At 57.7% G+C, this 20,426-nt stretch overlaps 1 protein-coding gene across 3 annotated transcripts in view; it reads right to left on the bottom strand.

Annotated features, from left to right (window-relative positions):
• NFIC (nuclear factor I C) overlaps nt 1-20,426 on the bottom strand; it is a 60,110-nt gene that overhangs the window by 35,247 nt on the left and 4,437 nt on the right. For all 3 annotated transcript variants that reach the window (XM_007460334.1, XM_007460335.1, XM_007460333.1), the window contains exon 2: nt 13,927-14,458. In XM_007460334.1, coding sequence (XP_007460396.1) covers nt 13,927-14,458 — 532 coding nt within the window. The remainder of the gene's footprint in view (nt 1-13,926; nt 14,459-20,426) is intronic.

Below are 20,426 nucleotides of genomic sequence, written 5' to 3'. Positions count from 1 at the left end.
CGGTCCCCTCCAATGTCAAATGTGTCAGCGCCACCCGGGGAGGGGGGCAGACTTAAAATAACTCGCTGTTTACATTTGGAGCAAATTCTTGGCTTTGCCAGCAGCCAAGCCAAGGCCTCGGCCTGCCTCCCTGGCAGCGCGGCCGGTGTGTGTGTGTGTGGGGGGGCGGGCTGGGGGCTGGGAGCCGGGGAGCCACATGTGCCCACGGGCTAAGTGCTCACGTGTGGCCACAAGAGGGGACGCGGCCCCGGAAGCCGTCTGCGGCCACGCGGTGGATGGAGGCGGCGGAAGCCCGCAGTATCCCCACTGCCAGGGACGGGGTGGGGGCACCCGGCCGGCCAGCCAGGGTCTGCCGAGGAGCCCGGCCCCTCCCAGCTTCCCTTCCTTCTGAAGTTTCTCTGGCTGCGTCACCAAGCGGCAGCCCCGCGGGAGTCGGGGGTGGGGTGGGGGAAAGGCCGGAGGCTGGCAGCCAGGCCAGGCAGGCGGGCACCAAGGGGAGGGCTCCAGAGCAGGACAGGGTCCCAACCAGGAGCTATATGCCCTCGGGCCAGCCCTGCCCCTCTCGGGGCTAAGATGGGTTGCCTCCCAGTGTTGCCCGGAGGGGTTTCTGGGGAGCCTGCCTGCTTACTACCTCAGTTTCCTTCTCTGCAGAAAGTAGGTTTTGAGCTGCAGGCAGATTGCTGGGCGCTCCGTTTCACAGAGGGGGTCAGAGATGGGAAGGGGCTCGCCCCAGGTCTCACGCCAGTGAGTGGACAAGCGGATGGGGACTCAGTTACTCTGGTTCCAGCGCCCACATTCTTAACCCGCTGCCTGGAATGCAGGAGGAGGGTGGAGACTAGAGGGCCAAAGCCTGGAGGGAGGGTTAGTGGGAGACTTTTCTCCCCTGGGCTTCCTCTCTTCCCAGAGCCTGGCATGCAGTCGGTGCTCAAGTAATGCTTACACATAGCTGGCAGTCGACAGATGTTTGCAGACAAGTGAGTGCGATTATTCCAGCAGAGCCTGGCACACAGCACCCGATACATGCCTGTTGCATGACTAATTGGGATGATCCTGATAGGGCCTGGCATACAACAGGTGCAAAATAAATGCTTGTCAGACAAAGGAATTTGAGGAATGTTGGGAAAACTGGGGGATATTCAGAGGGAAAGACTAGGTTTAAGGGCGTGGACTCCAACCAGTGGTGATACAAGGGATTTCTACAGCAGGCAGAGGGCGGGGTATAGAATACCACCTAAGCATTGCCTATCTCAGGCCCCCTTCATTCTTTGAGGATCAGCAGAAATCTTCTTTTGGGAAGCCCACCCAACTGCTCCAGGTCCTGGATATCAGAGGGCAGGACCTCTGGGCAGGAGGAACCCAAGAAAATATCAGAAACCTGGCCTGGGGGCCCAGGAGGACTTCCTGGAGGAGGGGACATTGGAGCTGGGGCCTTGATGTCTGAGTAGGATTTTGCCAGGCACAGAAGGGGCTTGTAGGGAGAGAGAACAGTGTATGAAAATTATAAGAATAATCATAACTTCCATTTATTGAGTGCTTATATTGCCAGGAGCTACATATAATCCTAGGAGCTACATACAGATTTACAGAGGGGCAGAGGAGGCCTCTGGGAGGTTAGGCAATTGGGCCAAGTGCACGAAGCTGGGACTCGACCAGAGAGACTTGGCTGCACCACCTGCTGCCTCACTGAACGTGTCTGGGTCTGGCAGAGGCCAGGCAGGCACATGGTAGGTATGCAGCAAAGACAGACAGCCCTGTCTGTCTGGGGTGGGCCAGACTGTCCAGCTCCAGCCCTTCTACAGGGCAGAGGAGGACAGGCCTGCTCCAACCAGACAGGGCTGCAGTTTCCAGGCAGAGGGGCCTTGGCTCCTACTGCCTCCTCCTTGGCCAGAAGGGCCCCAGCTAACCCAGGAGCCTCCAGGAATTTCCTCCTCAACCTAAGGGGAACTGGGTGAAGGGGATGGGGGGAGACCAAAGACCCCCCCCACATAGGTCATGCCAGTACCCCAGGAAGAAAGTGTCTAGACTGGCCAGATAAATCCTTGCAGCCTCTTCCTGGGTGTCCAGTAATTCCTACTGACCCCCGCAGTGTGCCTATTTCACGGATTTGGAAACTGAGGCCCTCTGAATGGCTTGAAGCCAGGCCATCTGTTCCAGGGGCATCTCCTTGCCCGATTGGCTGTGACTGTAGGCTAAGCACCCCCATTCTCTCTGGATCTCAGTTTCCCCAGGTGTCACATGGGGCTGGGACAGTGTGATAGCAGCCTATGTGCCTTTCTGTGCTGGCCTTTGACCAGGTGTCACAGGGGTTCTGTGACGGTGGTCCCATTTTGCAGGGACAAAACAGGGGCTCAGTCGCGGGGACTCAGTTAGTTGCCCAGTGGCCCATCTCGGTGGGTATCGTGGGTTTCTACATGCCTGCCTCCCATGCCGGGGGGCTCCCTCACTCCCAAGCCTCCTGCACTATTGCTGCTGATCACTGAATGGGCACCTACTGTGTGCCAGTGTTCCTGGAACCCACCGAGCAGTTACAGATGATCATTCCCACTTCACAGATGAGGAAACTGAGGTGCAGGGCGGGGCAGATGCCAGCCCAAGCTCACCTGGCGAGATGGGGAATAAAAACGGGAACAGTGCAGCCATGCAGGTGGAACACCCAGCTTGGGGCTGGACACCCGGCAGTTGCCCGCGCAGCCCGCCCAGAGCCCCGCGGGCCACCCAGGCACCAGAGCCCTACCCCAGCTTGCCCGCAAACGACGTCCTGACTCCAGGAGGGGCCCTGCGCTTGCCCGCCCCTCCTTTCCCTGCCTAAGTCCAAGCAGGAGGCAAGGGGGCCAGCACCAGCCTCCGAAGGGGCCCCGTAATCCGGGTGACCAACGTGCACTGTCCTGCTCCACCCAGGCTGACCACTGCCACTGAATTCTCACGCTTCAGGAATCAGCCTCTGCCTGGCTGGCCCCCACTGTCGCCCTCCTAAGCCTGAACCAGTGCGGTGGCCTCAGCCCTGGTCTCTCAACTCCCACCCTCACCCCCCACAGTCTGTCTTCCCCACAGTGGCCAGAGGGCGCCTGTGAGCCCCTGAGTCAGGCCCCGCCTCTCCTCTGCCCACAGCCCTCCAGGGCTCCCACCTCCCTAGGTGTAAAAGCCCAAGTCCCCTCCCTGCCCTCCCCACTTCCCTCTACCCCCTCCCTCACTCTGTTCCTCCAACACACCAGGTCCTGCCCCAGGGCCTTTGCACAGGCTGTGCCCTCTGCCTAAGGTGCCCTTCCCCACGTCCCTCTACCCCCTCCCTCACTCTGTTCCTCCAACACACCAGGTCCTGCCCCAGGGCCTTTGCACAGGCTGTGCCCTCTGCCTAAGGTGCCCTTCCCCACTTCTTCACACAACTGCTTCCTCTTCACCCTCAGGTCTCAGCTCAAATGTCAAGTCCTCGGACAGTCCCTCCCCACATAGCCCACCACTCTCTATTCCTTGCCTTTCTTTCTTTTTCTCAGTAGCCCTTATCACGAACTTGTTTTTCGTCCATCTCCCCCAGCAGACTGTGAGCCCCGCAGGGCCTGGATTTTTGTCTGTCTTGTTCGCAGCACAGGGCTTGGCACACAGTAAGCGCTTAATAAATATTTATTGACTACCAAGAAGTTGTACTGGCTGAGTGTGTGCTCGATGCCATCTTAACCCTTCGCATGTCTGAATTCATTTCCCCCTCAGTAACCTAGAGAGGCAAGCATAGTTTACAGATGGGGAAACCGAGGCCCAGAGAGGATCGCCATTTGCCTGAGGTCACACAGCGAGCAGGTGGCGGGGCCAGCACCCCCGTCACGCCCCACTGCCTTCCTTCACTGACACCACCCACCTTGCCCAGATGGGGAAACTAAGGCTCAGGGAGAAAAGGGACTAGCCGAGGGTCAGAAGCAGAGTGTGGGCTTTGTGCCTTCTGGGAAAGAACAGTGATGATAAACAACATCAACAGCAATAATAATAATGATGGCAATGATGGCGCTGATGAGTACAGAATCGGCCAGAGTTTATAAGGCTCCCCTCCATGGGTTGGCACAGGGCCCTGGAGGGGAGACTCGGGAGACACCAGCCCCTTTAAGAGCTTCCCCCTCCCCAGCTGGGGCTGGCCGGGCCTCCCCTTATGTAAGCAGGCCAGCTGCCCTTGCATAACCTGGTTACATAAGGAAGCAGGGAACAGGCTTGTCCATCCGGCAGCAACCTGTCCCAGGCTGTCTGTGGGGCCGGCCTGGGGCACAGGAGCGCTGAGGCCTCCCAGAGTGGCTACCGGGGTGCAGCCCCGTTCGAGGCCCTCTGGGTTGGCTCCTATCTGGGGGATGCCAGGAACTCCCAGCCACAGCATCCTCGGGGGCGGGAGGAGTGAAAGGCTTCTAGCCTGAAAGTGGGCGGGGGCGGTTCCCATTGCTCTGAAGGGGAAACTGAGGGCCTAAGACGGCAAGCGAGCAACGTGAAGCTTCACAGCCCCGAGCGGAGGGTGGAGGTGGCAGAGTTGGCTGAAATCTGGGCTGCGTAGCCTCAGCCAGAGCCTTACCGCTCAGCTCCTCCGTAAAATGGGGCTACATAATTGCACAATGGGCACAGAAGAGCGCCGACTGTGTACCAAACCTGGCCCAGATACTATTCTATCTGCCCAACGACCCCCCGCCCCCCCCCCCGGGGATGGGCACAAGGAGCTGCAGATACAGATGGGGAAACAACGGCGGCCAAGACAGGAGAAGGAATTTGTCCCAGATGAAACCCAAGCCCCACCATGCACACACAGCCCCAAGGCCACCGTCTGATCACATGGGGCTGGGATGTCCAGGTGCGGTGCTCCCCCGCATGTATGCACTTCAGTTCCTCCATCCTTGGGAGGCTGAGGGGTGGGGCTTGGGAGTGAAGCGGCCCCCTCTTTTCCCCTCTCTCTGGGTGCTGGCTCTTTAAGACAGCAGGCTGCCGGAGCTCGTCCCGGGGTGACCCTAAGGGGAGGGTGTGGTCAGGAACAAGGGGCCCATTCAGCTGCTGTTGCCACCTCCGGGCAGCCCACAGGCTGCCCGGAGGCGGTGAGGGGAGGAGACTGGCCTAGACCAGGAGAGACTGGGGCTGGGCAGAGACAGGGGCTGAGAGAGACAAAGAGATGGAAAAAGGTCCAGAGACAAGAGACTGAAAGGGAACACGTGACCTTGGCTGCATCTCTCGCCTTCCTGGTTTCCCCATGTCGAGGGTTTGAGGCTAGCCACCCCCCTCACTGGGTCCCGGCCAGGCTGCAGCCCCCAAAGGTGCTCCTTGATCCAGCTGAACCTGGCATCCACTCACCAGCACCAAAATCCTCTAGGCCCAAAGGAGGGATCCTGGGACATTCTGGGGGAGGTCCCTGACACACCCCAAACAGCCCCTTCCCAGGGGACCGTTGTAGGCCCTCAGATCTGCCCTCAGACCTGGGTTTGAATCCAGATGCTACCTTTTAGCTGTGTGACCTCAGGTTGGTGTCTTAACCTCTCCGGGTCTCAATTTTCCCATGTGATAAATGCGGTTCATGATAATCTCTACCTTTGTGGAATTAAGGTGAAACGAAATGGTACTAACAATTCCTGACATTTACTGAGAATTTAATTTAGTAAGCCCTCAATATGCCTGCAATTCCCCCATAAACGCACCCCAACACCCCAAACACAGACAGACAACCCCTGCCTCCTGCCAGATGTCACGATCCCCAACTATAGCCACTGCCTTCCAGCGAGGACCTACTAAGCGCCCTTTCCCAAAACAGCCCCACAAGAGCCTCTGGAAACACACGCAGGGTTCCATGTCCAAACATCTAATAAATAACAGACACTTACTGGGAATTAAACAAAGTCCTGATTCTTGTTCCTGGGCCCCCCTAGTCCCAGGTTCTCATAGTCATGTATCCTCACAAACTGCTCCCAAACCTTTTCCCACAACAGGGCCCCCATCCACCTTGCTGCCCCCAAGCACGCGGCCCCTGACTCAGCCAGTCTGGAAAAAGCCTCAAACAAATGAAAATCGACCTCGTTCTCCCTCTGTAGGCATCTTTTCTGTAATGTTCTGCTCAGTCACCCGGGGTCTGAGGACAGGCTTACTCGACTCTGACCTGAACTTTCTGGATCCCTGCCTCAGATAATTCTAGAACCTGCCCTGGGTGTTCTAGAACCCAGCTCGAGAACATTCTAGAGCTTGTCCTTGGCCATGTGAAAACCCAACGAGTGGAATTCTGGAAACCGTCATCCATGGTCACGAATACACTTAAGGGCTTCTTGGATACTGAAGAAACCAATGCTTGATTGGATAATTGATGACTGATTTGGGAGTTTTAGAATCTGTCCTCACATTCTCAAGAACCTAACTTGGGAGATTTGAGATCTGCCTTGGAATTCTCTGGAACGCAGATGCTCTAGTGCTGACACGGCATCCACTGGCCACGTGTGGCGTTGAGCGCCTGAAATGTGGCCGGTCCGAAACACACAGTGAATCTCAACGACTTAGGACAAAAAAGAAGGTGAAACATCTCAATAATTTTTTCATATTGATTATGTGTCGAAATGACAATATTTTGGATGTCCTGGGTTAAACAGAATAGGCTGTTAAAATTAATTTCCCCTGTAGGTTTATACTTTTAAGTGTGGATACCAGAAAAATTATCTGTATGGCTCGAGTTGTATTTCTACTGAATTGTGCTGCTCTGAACCCACGAGGGAGAATTCTAGAATTGTCAGGTGGTAAAGATCCCAGCTCTGAAGCGTCTAGAACTCAGGCCTTGGAAATTCCAGAACTTGTCCCTTGGAGGATCTAGAGCAGACCTTAGCTCTGGCAATCTAGAGCACCACCAGCCACCCACCCACCCCACCGCCGCCCCAGGCCTTGAAACCCCTTTCCCATTTGCAAGCCATTTACCCCGAAGTACCTGGGTCCCCCATCCTGGCACCCATCCAAGTCAGCCTGGGACAGAAGATGGGACGGAATGGACCAGAAGAAGGGCCCTTACTGGGCCGCCCTGGGCAATGCCCGGCCCCTCTCTGGGCCTCAGTTTCCTGATCTGGACAAGACATCCAGTGTTCCCACGTGCCCCCTCCCTTGTCCCTCACGGACTCTGACCATCTGTGACTTCTTGCCCACACCCAGCTGGAGGGAGAGGGGCCGGCCTGGCAGCTGTCTGCGGAAGGTGGCGGGGGGGTGGGGTGGTGGCCGGAGATGTCCCTAGCTGCCCTCAGCCTCCCCTTGGCTCGCTGGGCACAGGGCCAGGGTGGCAACTGCAGCCCTGCCACGCCGGGGTGGCCGCCACAGGTGCATCGGGATGCCTCCCGTTTTCTGAGGGCTCCGCACCTCTCGGGTCCTCAGGAGCCTCTGCAGCCCTGCCTTGGCAGGCGCAGGCGTGCAAGCTGGGCGCCCATGCAGGGGTGTCCATGGGGGAGGGAGGACCTACTCAGGCTACTCAGGAAAGAACTCCAAATATTTCTGAGCACTCATCGTGCTAAGTAAGAGGTTCCTTTCTCACAGATACGATCTTAACTCCAATCGCTGGACACTCCCTATGCTCAATTTGCAGATGAAGAAACAGAAGCACAGAGATGGGCACTAACTTGCCTAAGGTTGCCCAGCTGGCCAGAGGGCAGAGCTGGGGCTAGAAACAAAGGAATGATCATGATAATAAAGGCACTGATAATAATAACTAGGATTATATTACCATCACTGATTTTTATTTTTATTATTTATCATTGCAATATAATAGACGATGCACTATTATTCATTATTATTATCGTTTTTTTTGAATTTTTAAATTGAAGTCTAGTTGATTTGCAAATTATTATTATCAACAACAAATAATTTTTTAAATTGTGGTAAAATATCAGTAGCATAAACTTTACCATTTTAACCATTTTTAAGTGTGCACTTCAGTGGCATTAAGTACATTCACACTGTCCAGCGACCATCCCCACCATCCATCTCCAGAACTTTCTCATCTTCCCAAACTGAAACTCTGTCTCCATGAAACACTGACTCCCCAGCCCCTCCCCCAGCCCCTGGCCCCCACCATCGACTTCCTGTCTCTGTGGTTGTGACTCTCTAGGGACCTCCTGTGAGTGGAATTAAACAGTATTTGTCCTTTTGTGTCTGGATTCTCTCACTGAGCATCATGTTCTCCGGGTCCATCCATGGTGTAGCAGGTGTCAGAATCGCCTTCCTTTTTAAGTCACCAAATCATGTTTGAGCACTTCACTGTGTGCCAGGCCCTGTCCTAGCACTCTTCACGCATTAACTCATTTAACCCTACCCAGCCCGGTGAAGCAGGCACCATCCGTATCATGCCCATTTCAGAGGGAAGGAAACTGAGGCCCAGAGCAGTGACGTCACCTGCCCAAGGTCACACAGCTCACGAGTGGCGGGACTTGAACCTGGGCCATCTGGCTACAGATCGTGCCCCTACCTCTTCCGGACACTGGGCTCCCACCTGCTGGGTTAGCGGCTCCCTCAGCACCACTAACCAGGAGCCCAGAGGCCTCCTGCTGCCGCTATAAATACATCGTCAGCTGGTGTCTGGACCTCAACCCGGGCAGCCACCTCCTCTGCACAGACAGACGGCTGGTCCACCTGGCTGCTCAGCCCCAGGGGAGTCCAGGCTGCCAAGAGCCCCTCACCCCTCTGCCACCCAGACACCTGGAGAGGTGGCTTCCAGTGGTGGTGGGGGGGGGTCCATCCTGGGTCACAGGTGCCCCTGCTGGTTCACTAGATGCCTGAGGTTCTTCCCCTTTGCCACCTGGGGCTGGGAGGAGGATCCGGGAAGGGACTGAGCGTTTACCCAGGGCCTCCTGTATGCTGTCCAGGGATCACTCCAACCATCAATGCAGTGGACATAGTTCTTATTTTCTCCACTTTCCAGATGGAAAAACTAAGGCGCAGAGAGGGGAATGCACCTCACGCAGCCTGGAACACGTGTGGACACAAACTGTATCCATTACACAAGCCAACGGGTGCCCTTACACGCCCTCCTGTCCACATCCGCCCTCTGCCTCCCCAGCACAGGGCCAGTGTTGGGATGAAGATTAGCAGGGGCTAGAGGAGACGGCAGGACCCGCACTCAGGGTCTGGCTTGTTTCTCTCTGTGGCCCCACAAGGCCTGACCTTCCCGGCCTCAGCTCTCCTCCAAGCCCAGACCAGAGAGGGCAGGGCTCTGCCCTAAGTCACACAGCAAGCCAGGAGCAGAGCTGAGACTGATCCAGGCCCCCTTGCTCCAGGCCCTTTCTCCTGCCATCCGAGCCCTGGGTGTGCTTTATGGAGACCCCAGCCCCCAGCCTTGGGCACGGTAGGCACTTCGGGAACGTTCACTGATATTCATTCATTGGTTCACTGTGTATTCCGGGCCAGCTCTTTTCATGATCTGTACAACTAGGAAGGTGTGGGTTCCATCTCATAACCTCAAAAGCGGTTTTTAGGTTTTCTCCTTTAATGGTTTCAAGGAGTCAGGATCTGTGGGTTCTAATTTCGCCCTACCTCTTAGGAGCTGTGTGACCTTGGGCAAGTGGCTGACCATCTCTGGGACTGTTTCCTTATCTGAAACAGGGGAGAAGGTAATAGTCCCTCCTTCCCAGAGTGGTGGAGAGAATGAAACCAGTTTTAGGATGGGCTCAGCACCGGGTACACGATGTTTTTGCTGTTACTATTATCTCTGTTGTTATTATTGTTTCCCAGGTCCATCCAGGAGGCGATGGGGACCCCTGCCCCCAGTTCCTCCTGACCCCTCCCTGGGCACCCTGGGCAGCTCCTCTAGCAGCTGCAAGCTTCCCAAGCCAGCCCCTGCCCACAGCGCCCTTCCGGGAGGTTGGCACCGATCAAGGCGGGAACAGGAGGCGGGAACGGGAGGCCAGCCCACGGCAGCGTCAGCAGATGGGCACCATCTGGGCTGGCGGGGCTCGGGGCGGGCTGGCAGCTGCCGGAGCGGGCGGGCCTGGCAGCCCCTCCCCCTCCCGCCCTGGCACGGTGCCCGCCCGCGCCTCAGGTTTCTCAGGCCGCCAGAGGGGGCGGGGAGGCCTGGCTGGGCTTCGGGGCTGGGCAGGCGGCTTCCCTCTCTGGGCCCTGCTTTCTCCAGACTCCTTCTCAAATGGGAGGCAGGAGAGAGGAGAGCCGGCTCACCCGCTCCCGGCCTCCCCAACACCAGGCACAGGGCCTCACCTTCCCAACTAGCACCTGTGCTCTGGGCCATTCCAGCCCCAGGGCCTTTGCACTGACTGTGCCCCCCCCCCACTGCCCTGCACACTCTCACTCACATCCCTCTGCAGCTCGCTCACTTCTTTCAGGCCCTCCCTGGCCAGAATGCCTGCCCTGCCCTCCCTCTCCACACCCCTCCCTGTCATTAGGTTTTTACTAATTTAACTGAGAATTGTCAGGTTGCCCATGCCCTGCTTAACTGCACACATCCCTCCCCCTAAAGTGCACGCATTGAGCGGGCAGCCCCAATGTCCCAAGGTGGAGCTCACGTCTCCCCCTCATCATGGCCCCCCAGCTGTCCCCTAGCCCACCCCCAGGGCACACACGGAGTCCACCCCTGGAATCAGGCCCCTGTGTCCACAACGGTGCCAGATGGATGCCTGAAGCTGCCAAATTCGGCCCCAGGCGGTGCCCTGGGCTCTGATCAGCCTGGCAGCCCCAGCGCTAAAGGCACCTCCTCACGGCTCGTCCCCACCCTTCTCTCCTCCAAAATAAACCCAAGGATGGAGGCCTGGGATTCCCCTTTGGGGTGCGGCTCCAGCAGTCCGCCTGACACCCCCTGGGAGAGATAAGGACGGAGGCCGTGGGGGGAGCTGGACTTTGTCCCCTTGTCTTGGGACAGGGAAGGGCCGAGCGTATGATGCGTCTGTGGGTCTCTCTGTGTCTCCCCATGTCTCTGGGTCTCTCTGTCTCTCTCTCTCACTGTCATCCTCTCGGCTCCAAGGCCCCGCTTCTGACGCTAGAGGTGGTACCTCCTTTTCAGCCGTAATGGCGGGTGCCTGTCCCACTATCCACCCTGTGACACCCGCCCCCAGAAGCCAACTGAGGCCCATTTCCCCCACTCCCCATCAATCCCATAGCCTCCTAGCAGGGCTGATTTGAGTGGACACCGCACTCTGGCCTTGGCCAGGACCCCCTGCAGCCCTGGGACCCACCAGGTGAGAGGAGGGAGGTGACCAGTTGTCTCTGAGGTCAGATGACTACCTGGCTGAGAAGAGAGACATAACTCTGGCCCAGATGAAGACAGGGGTCCTGCGGTGGAAGCTGGGGAGCTGAAGCTCAACAGGGGGTTCTGGGGGCCAGCCTCGGCCTGGGAACCCCGGAGGAGGCCCTAGCTAGGCCTAGGAGCCTAGAACACAGACCCAGCCCGGAGGTGGTCCAGCCACGTTGACTGGATACCCACATCCTACACTGTGATTTACTTCCATCCCCTTCTGCCACCGAGTGCAGAAGGCTAGCAGGGGTGTCAGCAACAGAACCCGCCCACGTCTAAACCCTAACTCTGCCATTTCCTAGCTGTGTGACCTTGCGCTGGGCAGTTATCTTCTTTGGGTTTTGGTTTCCTCATCTGTAAAATGGGTACAATGACCCCTGCCTTGCAGGGTTGCCATGAGGATGGAAAAGAATTGCTAAGTCCTCAGAAAAAAATGCCTGATGGAGAGAAAGTGGAGCTGGGAGTTGGGGTTTTGAAGCATAAGTAGGAGTCCTCCAGACGGGAAAGGCATTCCAAGCAGAGGGAACAGCATGGGCAAAGGCATGGAGGCGGGAAATCATAATCCTAATGAGGATGATAATGTTGATAACAACGGTCCACAAAGCCCTAGCCCTGTGCCTGGTACCTGTGTTCATGACTGCATGGGGGTTATTTGTTGAACGCTTACCGTGAGAACACAACATTCCTACCGGCCAGCTATTTTTGAGCATCGCATTTTAAAATCAAAGAAAGCAGGCACAGAGAGATTAAGTGACTTGTTTAGGATCACCCGGCCCTTAGGCAGGCAGCTGAGCTGGGAGTGGGTTCCTGGCCCAGCCCTCACGCCCGACCCTCACTCCCAGCCAGCTGAAGCTGGGTCAGCTGGGGCCTGTCTGAGCAGCAGTGGTCCCCTGGGATGATGGAGCCTGCACGGGAGGGCGCAGCAGCCTTGACCTTCCCTGGCCCTCACGTGAGGATGCTGACCAGACCGGCCAGCAAAGGCATGGCAGTCGCACGCGAAGGTGTCTGGGGAGGCCCGGAGGCCTGGCCTGCCTGCTGAGCTGAGGGGGGAGGGGGCCGATGGGGGAGGGGAGGCGCCCGGAGATTGTGCTGACGCTGGCAGAAAACTCGCTTCAAAATTTTATCAGCTCAGCGTGGAGGAGGAGGATGGATGTGGTGAGAGAGACCAGGACCTGCATGGTAATGGGCACTGCAGCCCCCAAGGCTGCCCCTGCCCACACCCCCAATCCCGCCCGCAGCAAACGGTCACCTTGTCTACCCCTCTGCCTCTGGCCCCCTGCGTTTAGTGCTAATTGGTGGGGGTGGGGGGAGGGGCAGATGAGGCCAAGGTCAAGACTGGGAAAATCTGCCCCAGCTCTCCCTCCCACACACAATGGAGAGCAGGAGACCTCATAGAATCCTCACAGCATCGCTAAGAGTTGGCATGGTTGTTACCCCCACTGTACAGAGGAGGAAACTGAGGCAGAGGACAGGGACTGAGGCGAAGTCACACAGCCAGCACACCACATGGCAGGGCTGCGTTCGGAATCTGGGCAGTCCAGCCCCGGAGTTCGCTCTCTTCTCACCACCCCTCCCCCAGCCTTCCGCCATCATTTCTGGTTGTGATCACATGGGCTCCTGTGGGGTCTACGGGGGCTTAGGGCTGGGTTTGCAACCCGAGTGCACCCACCTGACACGTTCAGGCAGCCCCGGGTGTGTGTGGGTTCGCACCCACGTGTGTACCAGCCTGGGTGGGCACGGTGGGGAATGGGACATGTGCCTGTTAGGGTCTCTGGGCACACCTGATTCCATCTGCATGAAGACAGTCACGGCTGCCACCCGCCACGTGGCAGGCCAGAGTCCAACATGCTACACACACACACACACACACACACGATCTCGGCGAGTCTCCCCAGGCCCAATCTAGGTAAGGATGCTGACACCCTCCATTTGACAGCTCCACTGGCCACACCACCAGGAACAGCGGGGCAACAGACCCCACTGCCCTCCCAGCCAGGGCCTGCCTGCCCTTGACCTCCACATCTCTGTTTAGGCGGCTGACCTCCTGGGATATCCCCACTCTCATCACTGCCCAGTCGTTCTGCAGAGCTCAGCTCAGTGGAGCCCCCTCTCCGGGAAGCTGCCGTGGATTTCCCCATCCTCGCAAACCCTGCTAGTCTCCATGTGGGCCATCTGACCACAGAGCCAGCAAACACACAGCTCGAAGGGCCAGAGTGGGGGCCGCTGGAGACCAGAGAGGCTGGTGGCCTAGCCAAAGTCACACGGGAGTCCAAGAGCCGATCACCCATCAGTCACAAAGTGCAACCCCAGCTCTCCCCCAGCTTTCCCAGGAGGGATAAGATCCCCCCCCCCCGCCCCCGCGCTTCCGTCACTGGCCTATCCTCACCCCTGTTGCCAACAGACCTCCTGGGACAGGGTCTCACCTCCTGAGACCTGCCACCCCCCTTGGGCCCCTGACCCCCCAAGGTCAGGGCCTGCCTCTACCTTCAGAGCCCCAGGACGCACCTGCCCCCCACCCCAGACTCTCCCTGAACCACACCTCTTCCCCTTGGCCCCTCACAGGGCTCAGATCCTCCCACTGCACCTGTCCCCGCCCTCGGACTTTAAGGCCCGCCTCCTGGCTCCTACCTTTGCGTGCGCCCACCTCCCCCCCTCGACGACCTTCCAACGCACCCCCTTTTGGCCCCCAGATCCGCGTGCACGCGCAAGCCCCGCCTCACCTCGCTCACGCACGAAGTAGGCCAGGTAGAGGTCGAGCTCCTTGACTGCCACGCCGATGTGGTGCGGCTGCACGCAGAGCACCGGGTGGCCGCACTGCGCCGCCTTGACCAGGCGCTCGCCGTCGGTGCTCTCCAGCGGGATGCCCTTGAAGAGGATGACCATGACCAGGTCCAGCCGCCACACCTTGTCGGCCTGGCGCAGGCAGTCGATGCGACGCATCTTGCCCTTCTGGTCGGGGTTGGAGAGCACGCAGCCCGGCGCCTTCTTGCCGGTGATGGCCAGCACGAAGTCCTCGCGGCACTCGGGCCGGATGTCCTTACGCAGCTTGGCCAGCAGCCGCGACGCCCACTTCTGCTTGACCTCGGCCTTCTCGCCCAGCAGCTCGTCCTTCACCGCGCGCTCCTCGTCCTTCGACATCCGCTTCTCGTGCTTCTTGAAGTACTTGCGCTTCCGCGCCTGCAGGTTGAACCAGGTGTAGGCGAAGGCGCGCACGTGAGGCAGCAGCGCCTCGATGAACGGGTGGAACTCATCCTGCGGGGTGGGAGAGACCCGAGGTCAGAAGGCGCTGGGGCCCATGGACCCACTGCCCCGCCCGTAAGAATGAGGCCGCAGGGGCCCCAGGCAGACCCGCTAGAAGGAGGGCCAGGCAGAGGGGTGCAGGGGGCTGCTGCAGATCCCTCCACATCCTGGGGAAAAAAGTGGAGGCCAGTGGGGACCCAGCAGAGGTTCACCGGGTCGTTTGAGAACCCATTGCCCAAATGGGGAAACTGAGGCTTGGACCACGTGGGAGGCACAGACGAAGGCAGCCGTTCATGGAGGACTTTCTTGAACCCCAATGTACAGGCAGGACAAGCTGGGGGTCCCAGGTGGAGGCTGATGGGGACCCTTTGTACAGATGGGGAAAACTGAGGATGGTGGAATGCTGGTGGCACGGATCCATTCCCTGCCTTCTAGAACTGTGGTCAGCAAACTTTAAAAGTACCATAAAGAACCAGATAGTGAGTATTTTCGTGTCTGTTTCAACTGCTCCACTCTGCACTGTAGTGCAAGACTGGCCACAGAGGAGATGTAAGGGATGGGCATGGCAGTGTTCCAATAAAACTTTATTTATAAAGACAGACGGTGGGCACTGGGCCCTGTGACTGTAGTTTGCAAACCACTGAACTAGAGTGTGAGCTCAAATGTCCAGAGCAGGGCTGAGCACACACTGGATGGTCACGATTCCAGGAGCAACCAGGCTCAGAGGGTCACTTGGGGCTTGTCTGTCAGACCTACTGTTCAGCAGAGGAAGCTGACACCAGACAGGGGTCCAAGGGCTGCCTCAACCGGCTCTTGGCAGTGATGAAAAAAATGAGGACAAGACGTCATTCCTATAGCCCAGATGTACAGACAGGACTGGCTGAGGTCCACAGGCCAAGATGGGCCACCTGGATGTCAGGGGCTGATGGAAGGGGGCGGGGGCGGGGGCGCGGTTCCTGCATAGAGGGGGTGGTTCCTGCATAGATCCATTATAGGGGTGGGGAAAGCTGAGGCCCAAGGAGGCAAGAGAGCAGAATGCACCAGAGAAAGGGGAGCTCAGCCATGGAGGTTTAGAGCTGGAGAGAGAGGCCCCTGGGGGCCAGTTCACCCTACCCTGTCCCCCATAGACCTATTCCACAGATGGAAAAACCGAGGCCTGGGAGGCTCAGCGACCTGGCCAGAGCTGTGACTTCAACATCCCCCTCCCTCTGTCTGAATGGTGCTGCTGGGTGGCCACAATACCCATTTTATGGATGAAGAAACAGACCCCAAGAGGGGACCCAATCATGAGGGGCAGAGCTGAGACAGGAACCCACACCCATCTGACTTCCCCACGAAAACAACGGCAGCCGCCATCGGGCCCCTCAGAGAATAACGTGGGGCCATGGGAGGCCCCCATCCCCTCCTACAGGGGTGGGAGGGGGCTGTCTCATTCTCGCCATTTTCCAGCAAGGGAAACTGAGTCTGCATAACATCCAGGACCTGGTTTCTCAGCCTCAAGGGATGAGAAATTCAAGGAGGAAGGAAGACAGAGAAGAGAAACTTCGGTGCCCCCTCCCCGCTCTTGCCTGGGGGCTGTGCTGGGCTTCTTGAATGGGAGTGATGTCTTTTCCTAGCATGTGAATCTCATTATCCGCCCAGCTCTCAAAAGCCTGTTATGCTATTATCATTATTATTATTATTGACATTGTTGTTGCTGTAAAGATTATTTCCATTGCTTACCATCTCCCTGGGGCAGGAAAAGGCCCGAGGCTCCACTACGCCTTGTGTGATGGAGAAACTAAGCTCAGAGAGGGGCAGAGACCTGGCCAAGGTCCTGGAGGGTCTCAGAGTCAGCATAAGGACAAGAACCCAGGACCCCATCGGCCCCTTTCTCAGAGCAGCCTGCTCTCTGTGAGGCCGGGGTCTCTTGGGGAGACAGGGAAACCGCTGCTCTGGGCCACGAACTGGTTTTTCTAAATGGATGTGGCCAGGCTTGCTCCCACCTCCAGGCCTGGATGCACACGGTACCGCCCACCCAGCGCCCCTCCCTGGACTGAGCTCCATTTCCCCTGGGCCACCTCTGGCCATGGGGTGCTGGGGCTGGCGGATGACCTCAGATCTCCTCTATTACTGAGGCTCTGAAAATAGCCTCCTGCCCTCGCGGGGTGGGGCGGAACGGGGCTCCGTTTGTGCCCGCCCAGCTCCCCCATGCCAATGGCCCCCAACGTGTGAGTCACCCTAACAGCTGTGGTGGGGACCGGACCTCGGGGCCCTTTTCCGCAGCTCCCCCATCCCGTCCCCACCCCAGCTGACCTGCTGAGGCAGAGGGAGGATAGAGGGGGCCAGTCCCCTGTCAGGTCCTATCCAACCTCAGAGGTGCTTTTTCTGCGTCACCATGTCACTTGACGTGCCAGCCCCAGGGGTGGGGAGCGATTCGCCCAGGGTCACACAGCCGGTCAGCAGAGCCGGGACCAGAGCCCAGGTGGTCTGGCCAGAGAAGCTGGGGTGGGAAATCGATGGAGGTGCAGGACACTGTCCCCTGTGGAGGGGACACCAGGGTGGCAGGAGGCCTGGGCGATGGCTGTGGCTGCCACCCGAGGCCTGGAGCTTATTGGGGCGGTAATAAGAGGTAGCTGGGAAGGGGCAGCTGGAGTGTCAGCCAGCAGGCCTTCTTGAACAGGATGCCACCTCTTCCTAGCATATGAACCCCATTATCGGCCCAGCTCTCAAAAGCCTGCATTACACTATTATTATTATTATTATTATTGATGTTGTTACGATTGTTTTGCGCCCAGACTCTTCCTCCCCTTGAAGCCCTTTGTCTCTGAGCCCCCTCCCCCTTTCCGATCTCCTATCCTCTTCTGGCTCCTCCCCTCTCCAAGCTCCCGTGCCCCTGCCTTATCCCTACCCCCTCCTCCCCGGGCCCTCTCTGGGGAAAGATGCCAGGGAGGCGGGCAGGGGCGGGAGCCCACGTCACTGGTGACCCCAGCTGGTCCTGGAGGAAGACAAACAGCCTGTAACTGGGTCATGGACCTGCTGCCCTAGCCTCCCACATCCTCTTGGGGAGGTCAACCCAGGTGAGAGGCAGGCCTGTCACTCTCTTTGTCCCATAAGACCTGTGACAACCAATGCCTCTTCCCCAAGCACTTCCCAATGCCCTCACTGGCTGACAGGGCAAAGGAGACAGCCAAGGCAAGCCAGATGCCAAGAATCCTCCTGAACTCCTAGACATCCCTCAAGGCCCTCTCTCCAGTGTTCCTTCCTTCAGGCAGCCTTTCCTGCTCTCCTCAGGGTTGTCCCAGACCCAGCCTGCACCACACAACTTGGGGTCTCTGAGTCCAGCTCAGTTGCTCTCCCCCAACCCCGAGGCCCAGGGCTGAGGCACTCACTGCCAGGCAGACTTGTTGAGGGAATGAGTTTGGGTGACAACAGCCTCCATTTTCACCTTCTGTATGATCCAGGAACAAATCACTGTTCCACCTTGGGCCTGTTTCTCATTCTGTACAAAGGGCAGAAAAGGACATTGCACCCTTTTGGGGGTCGGTGGGGGGGCTTATCCATTGCCCTGGTAATCAGAGCTGCAAGGTGAGGGGAGGCAGTAAGACCAGGCCTTTCCCAGAAACCCCACTTGGCCAAGGCAAGTTAGATGCCAAGAATCCTCCTGAACTCCTACACATCCCTCAAAACCCTGTCTTCACTGTTCTTTCCTTCAGGCAGCCTTTCCTGCTCTCCCTGCTGGGACTTCCTGGCCAAAGAGGACAGCAGCAGCTGGGAGGTCCAAGCCCCTGCTGGGCGCTATGGACTGGTCAACTGCGCACTGGATTGTGCCCCACTCTGGGCCTCCCTGTAGCCCTCCCATCCTGACAGTCCAGGGCAGCAAACCAGGACGTGAAACTCCAATTCCCAAACCAAAAGTTTCCCACGAAGGATTCTCTCTCCTTCATTCACTCAGTGATTCAACAAACATTACTGAGAATCTCTTATCCATCCCTAAGCTTTTATCCCAAACCCCTATGCACCCTTCAAAGCCCTGGTTCCAATGTCCCCTCCTCCAGGTTAAGTGTCAAACAGCAGAGCTCATATTCGAACACAGGCCCATCTGCTGCCAGAGTAAGTGTTCCTAACCTAGAGTGGTTCCTCCCCTCAAGCTCAGAGCATCACAGCTTATGAACAGCTCTCATCCAATGAGGGAGAGATTCATTTGGTTGTTCAACAAACATTTACTGAGTATGTACTTTGTGTCAGCTCCATGCATGATGCTGGGGACACAGCAGTGTCCTCTGCTCAGCCCTCACCCAGATCCTGACGTGGGCAGGGATGGATATTAAACAAGCTAATAAACATGGAATAAAATGCCAGGTTGAACAAAATGCTCTGGAGAAATTTAAAGGAGTTTGAGGACGGGGCAGGGAGTTGTTTTTTTTCAGCTAGGGGGGGTTAATCGAGGGTCTCTCATAGGAGAGGACACTTGAACAAAGACCTAAAAGATGACACTCCACGGTAGGAGCTTTGCAGGCGGAGAACACAGTACATGCAAAGGTCCCGAGGCAGGACCATACCTGATGTTTGGGGAGAATAGCGAGGAGGCCGGTGAGGCTGGAGCAGAGTGAACAATAGGGAAAGTGGAGGTGGTAAGGGCAGGAAGGTAAGGACCCCTGGGAAGACTTCGGGTAAACTAAGTCCAGAGAGTAGAAAGTCCCCACCAAAGTGACGAGCGAGTCTGAGCCCTGGGTCTCCTGACTTCCCTCTCCCTCGTGTCCTGGGTGGATGCTGGGGGCTGAGCCAGAAGGCCACGGTGTGGGGGAGACAGACAGGGAGCGAGGCAGAGCATGTACTGAACTGTCAACTCTACGAAATGGGAACAATTGTTGTGCCCACTGCCCAGAGGGAGAGACTGAGGCACTGAGCACTGAAGCCATCGGCCCAAAGTCACGCAGACAGGAAGGAGCCGCACTGGGACTTGGACCTGGGTGCCTCCTGACTCCCTGGCCCCACTTGCCAGCTCCCTTGAGTACAGGGTCTGGCCCCATCCTCGGGACTTCCCAGCAACGCCCGTTCTGCACCCCACCTGATCTCTCTGAATCCCATGTGGCCCGCTTCCCCGCTCAGCCCTGGGTCACGTGCCAAAGCGGCAGCACGGTCCTGACAGCCCCTCACCTACACTGTAGCCCCTCGAGGGCATGGCTTTGATCTGTTTCATCCACTGCTGTGTCCTCAGCATCCAGATCAGCAAAGGAGCAATTTCATCCTTTGCCTGTTCCCTATGCACACACCCCGACGGACAAAGGATGCTGGTACCCACGTGGGTCTGGCCAAACTCAGGGAGACCCTGAACAGGGCTGGGAGGGCGGGGAGGAAAGACCAAGAGAAAAACCCTGGCTGGGGGGTCAGGGCTCAAGGTCTGGGGGAGTCACCACTGTCCCTGTCACCCGGCCCAAGCTGAGCTGATAGCGACAGAAGGAAAGGAGGGCAAGTTGGAAAGTGCCTATGGGATGTTTAATACAGTTATTACTTTAGAGAAAACCACAATCACAGCCAAGCTTATTTGGCACCGACTGTATACCAGGCCCTGTGTTAAGGGTGAAACATCTGAAGGGTTAGATCACCTGCCCAGAGACACACAGCCACCTGGGCGAGATCTGCATGCAGGTCCAAGGCCGCCCTGGGTCTCTGCCCGGTGACCCGTCAGGGCACGTACGTGTGCACGTCTGCATGCTCACACGTGTGGGAGCGTGGGCTGCAGGCACTACGTGCCGAGGGTCTACACACACCCAGGTGAGGGGGCAGTGCACGCGCGTGCGGGTCGCTGTGAACACGTGGTTTCATGGGGCAGGAGGTCCCAGGACATTCGGCGTGTCCCATCCATTTGGTGTGAGGGAGGTAGGAGGTTCAGGCAAAGAAAGAGACATTGGAGAGAGAGAGAGAAAGAAGAGAGATATTGGAGGGAGGGAGGGAGGGAGGGAGGGAGAGGGAGAGAGAGAGAGAGGGAGAGAGGGGG

The sequence above is a fragment of the Lipotes vexillifer genome, unplaced genomic scaffold, assembly GCF_000442215.2.
Source record: "Lipotes vexillifer unplaced genomic scaffold, Lipotes_vexillifer_v1.1 scaffold225, whole genome shotgun sequence".
NCBI classification, from domain to species: domain Eukaryota; kingdom Metazoa; phylum Chordata; class Mammalia; order Artiodactyla; family Lipotidae; genus Lipotes; species Lipotes vexillifer.
This window is presented reverse-complemented; position numbering and strand designations above follow the sequence as displayed.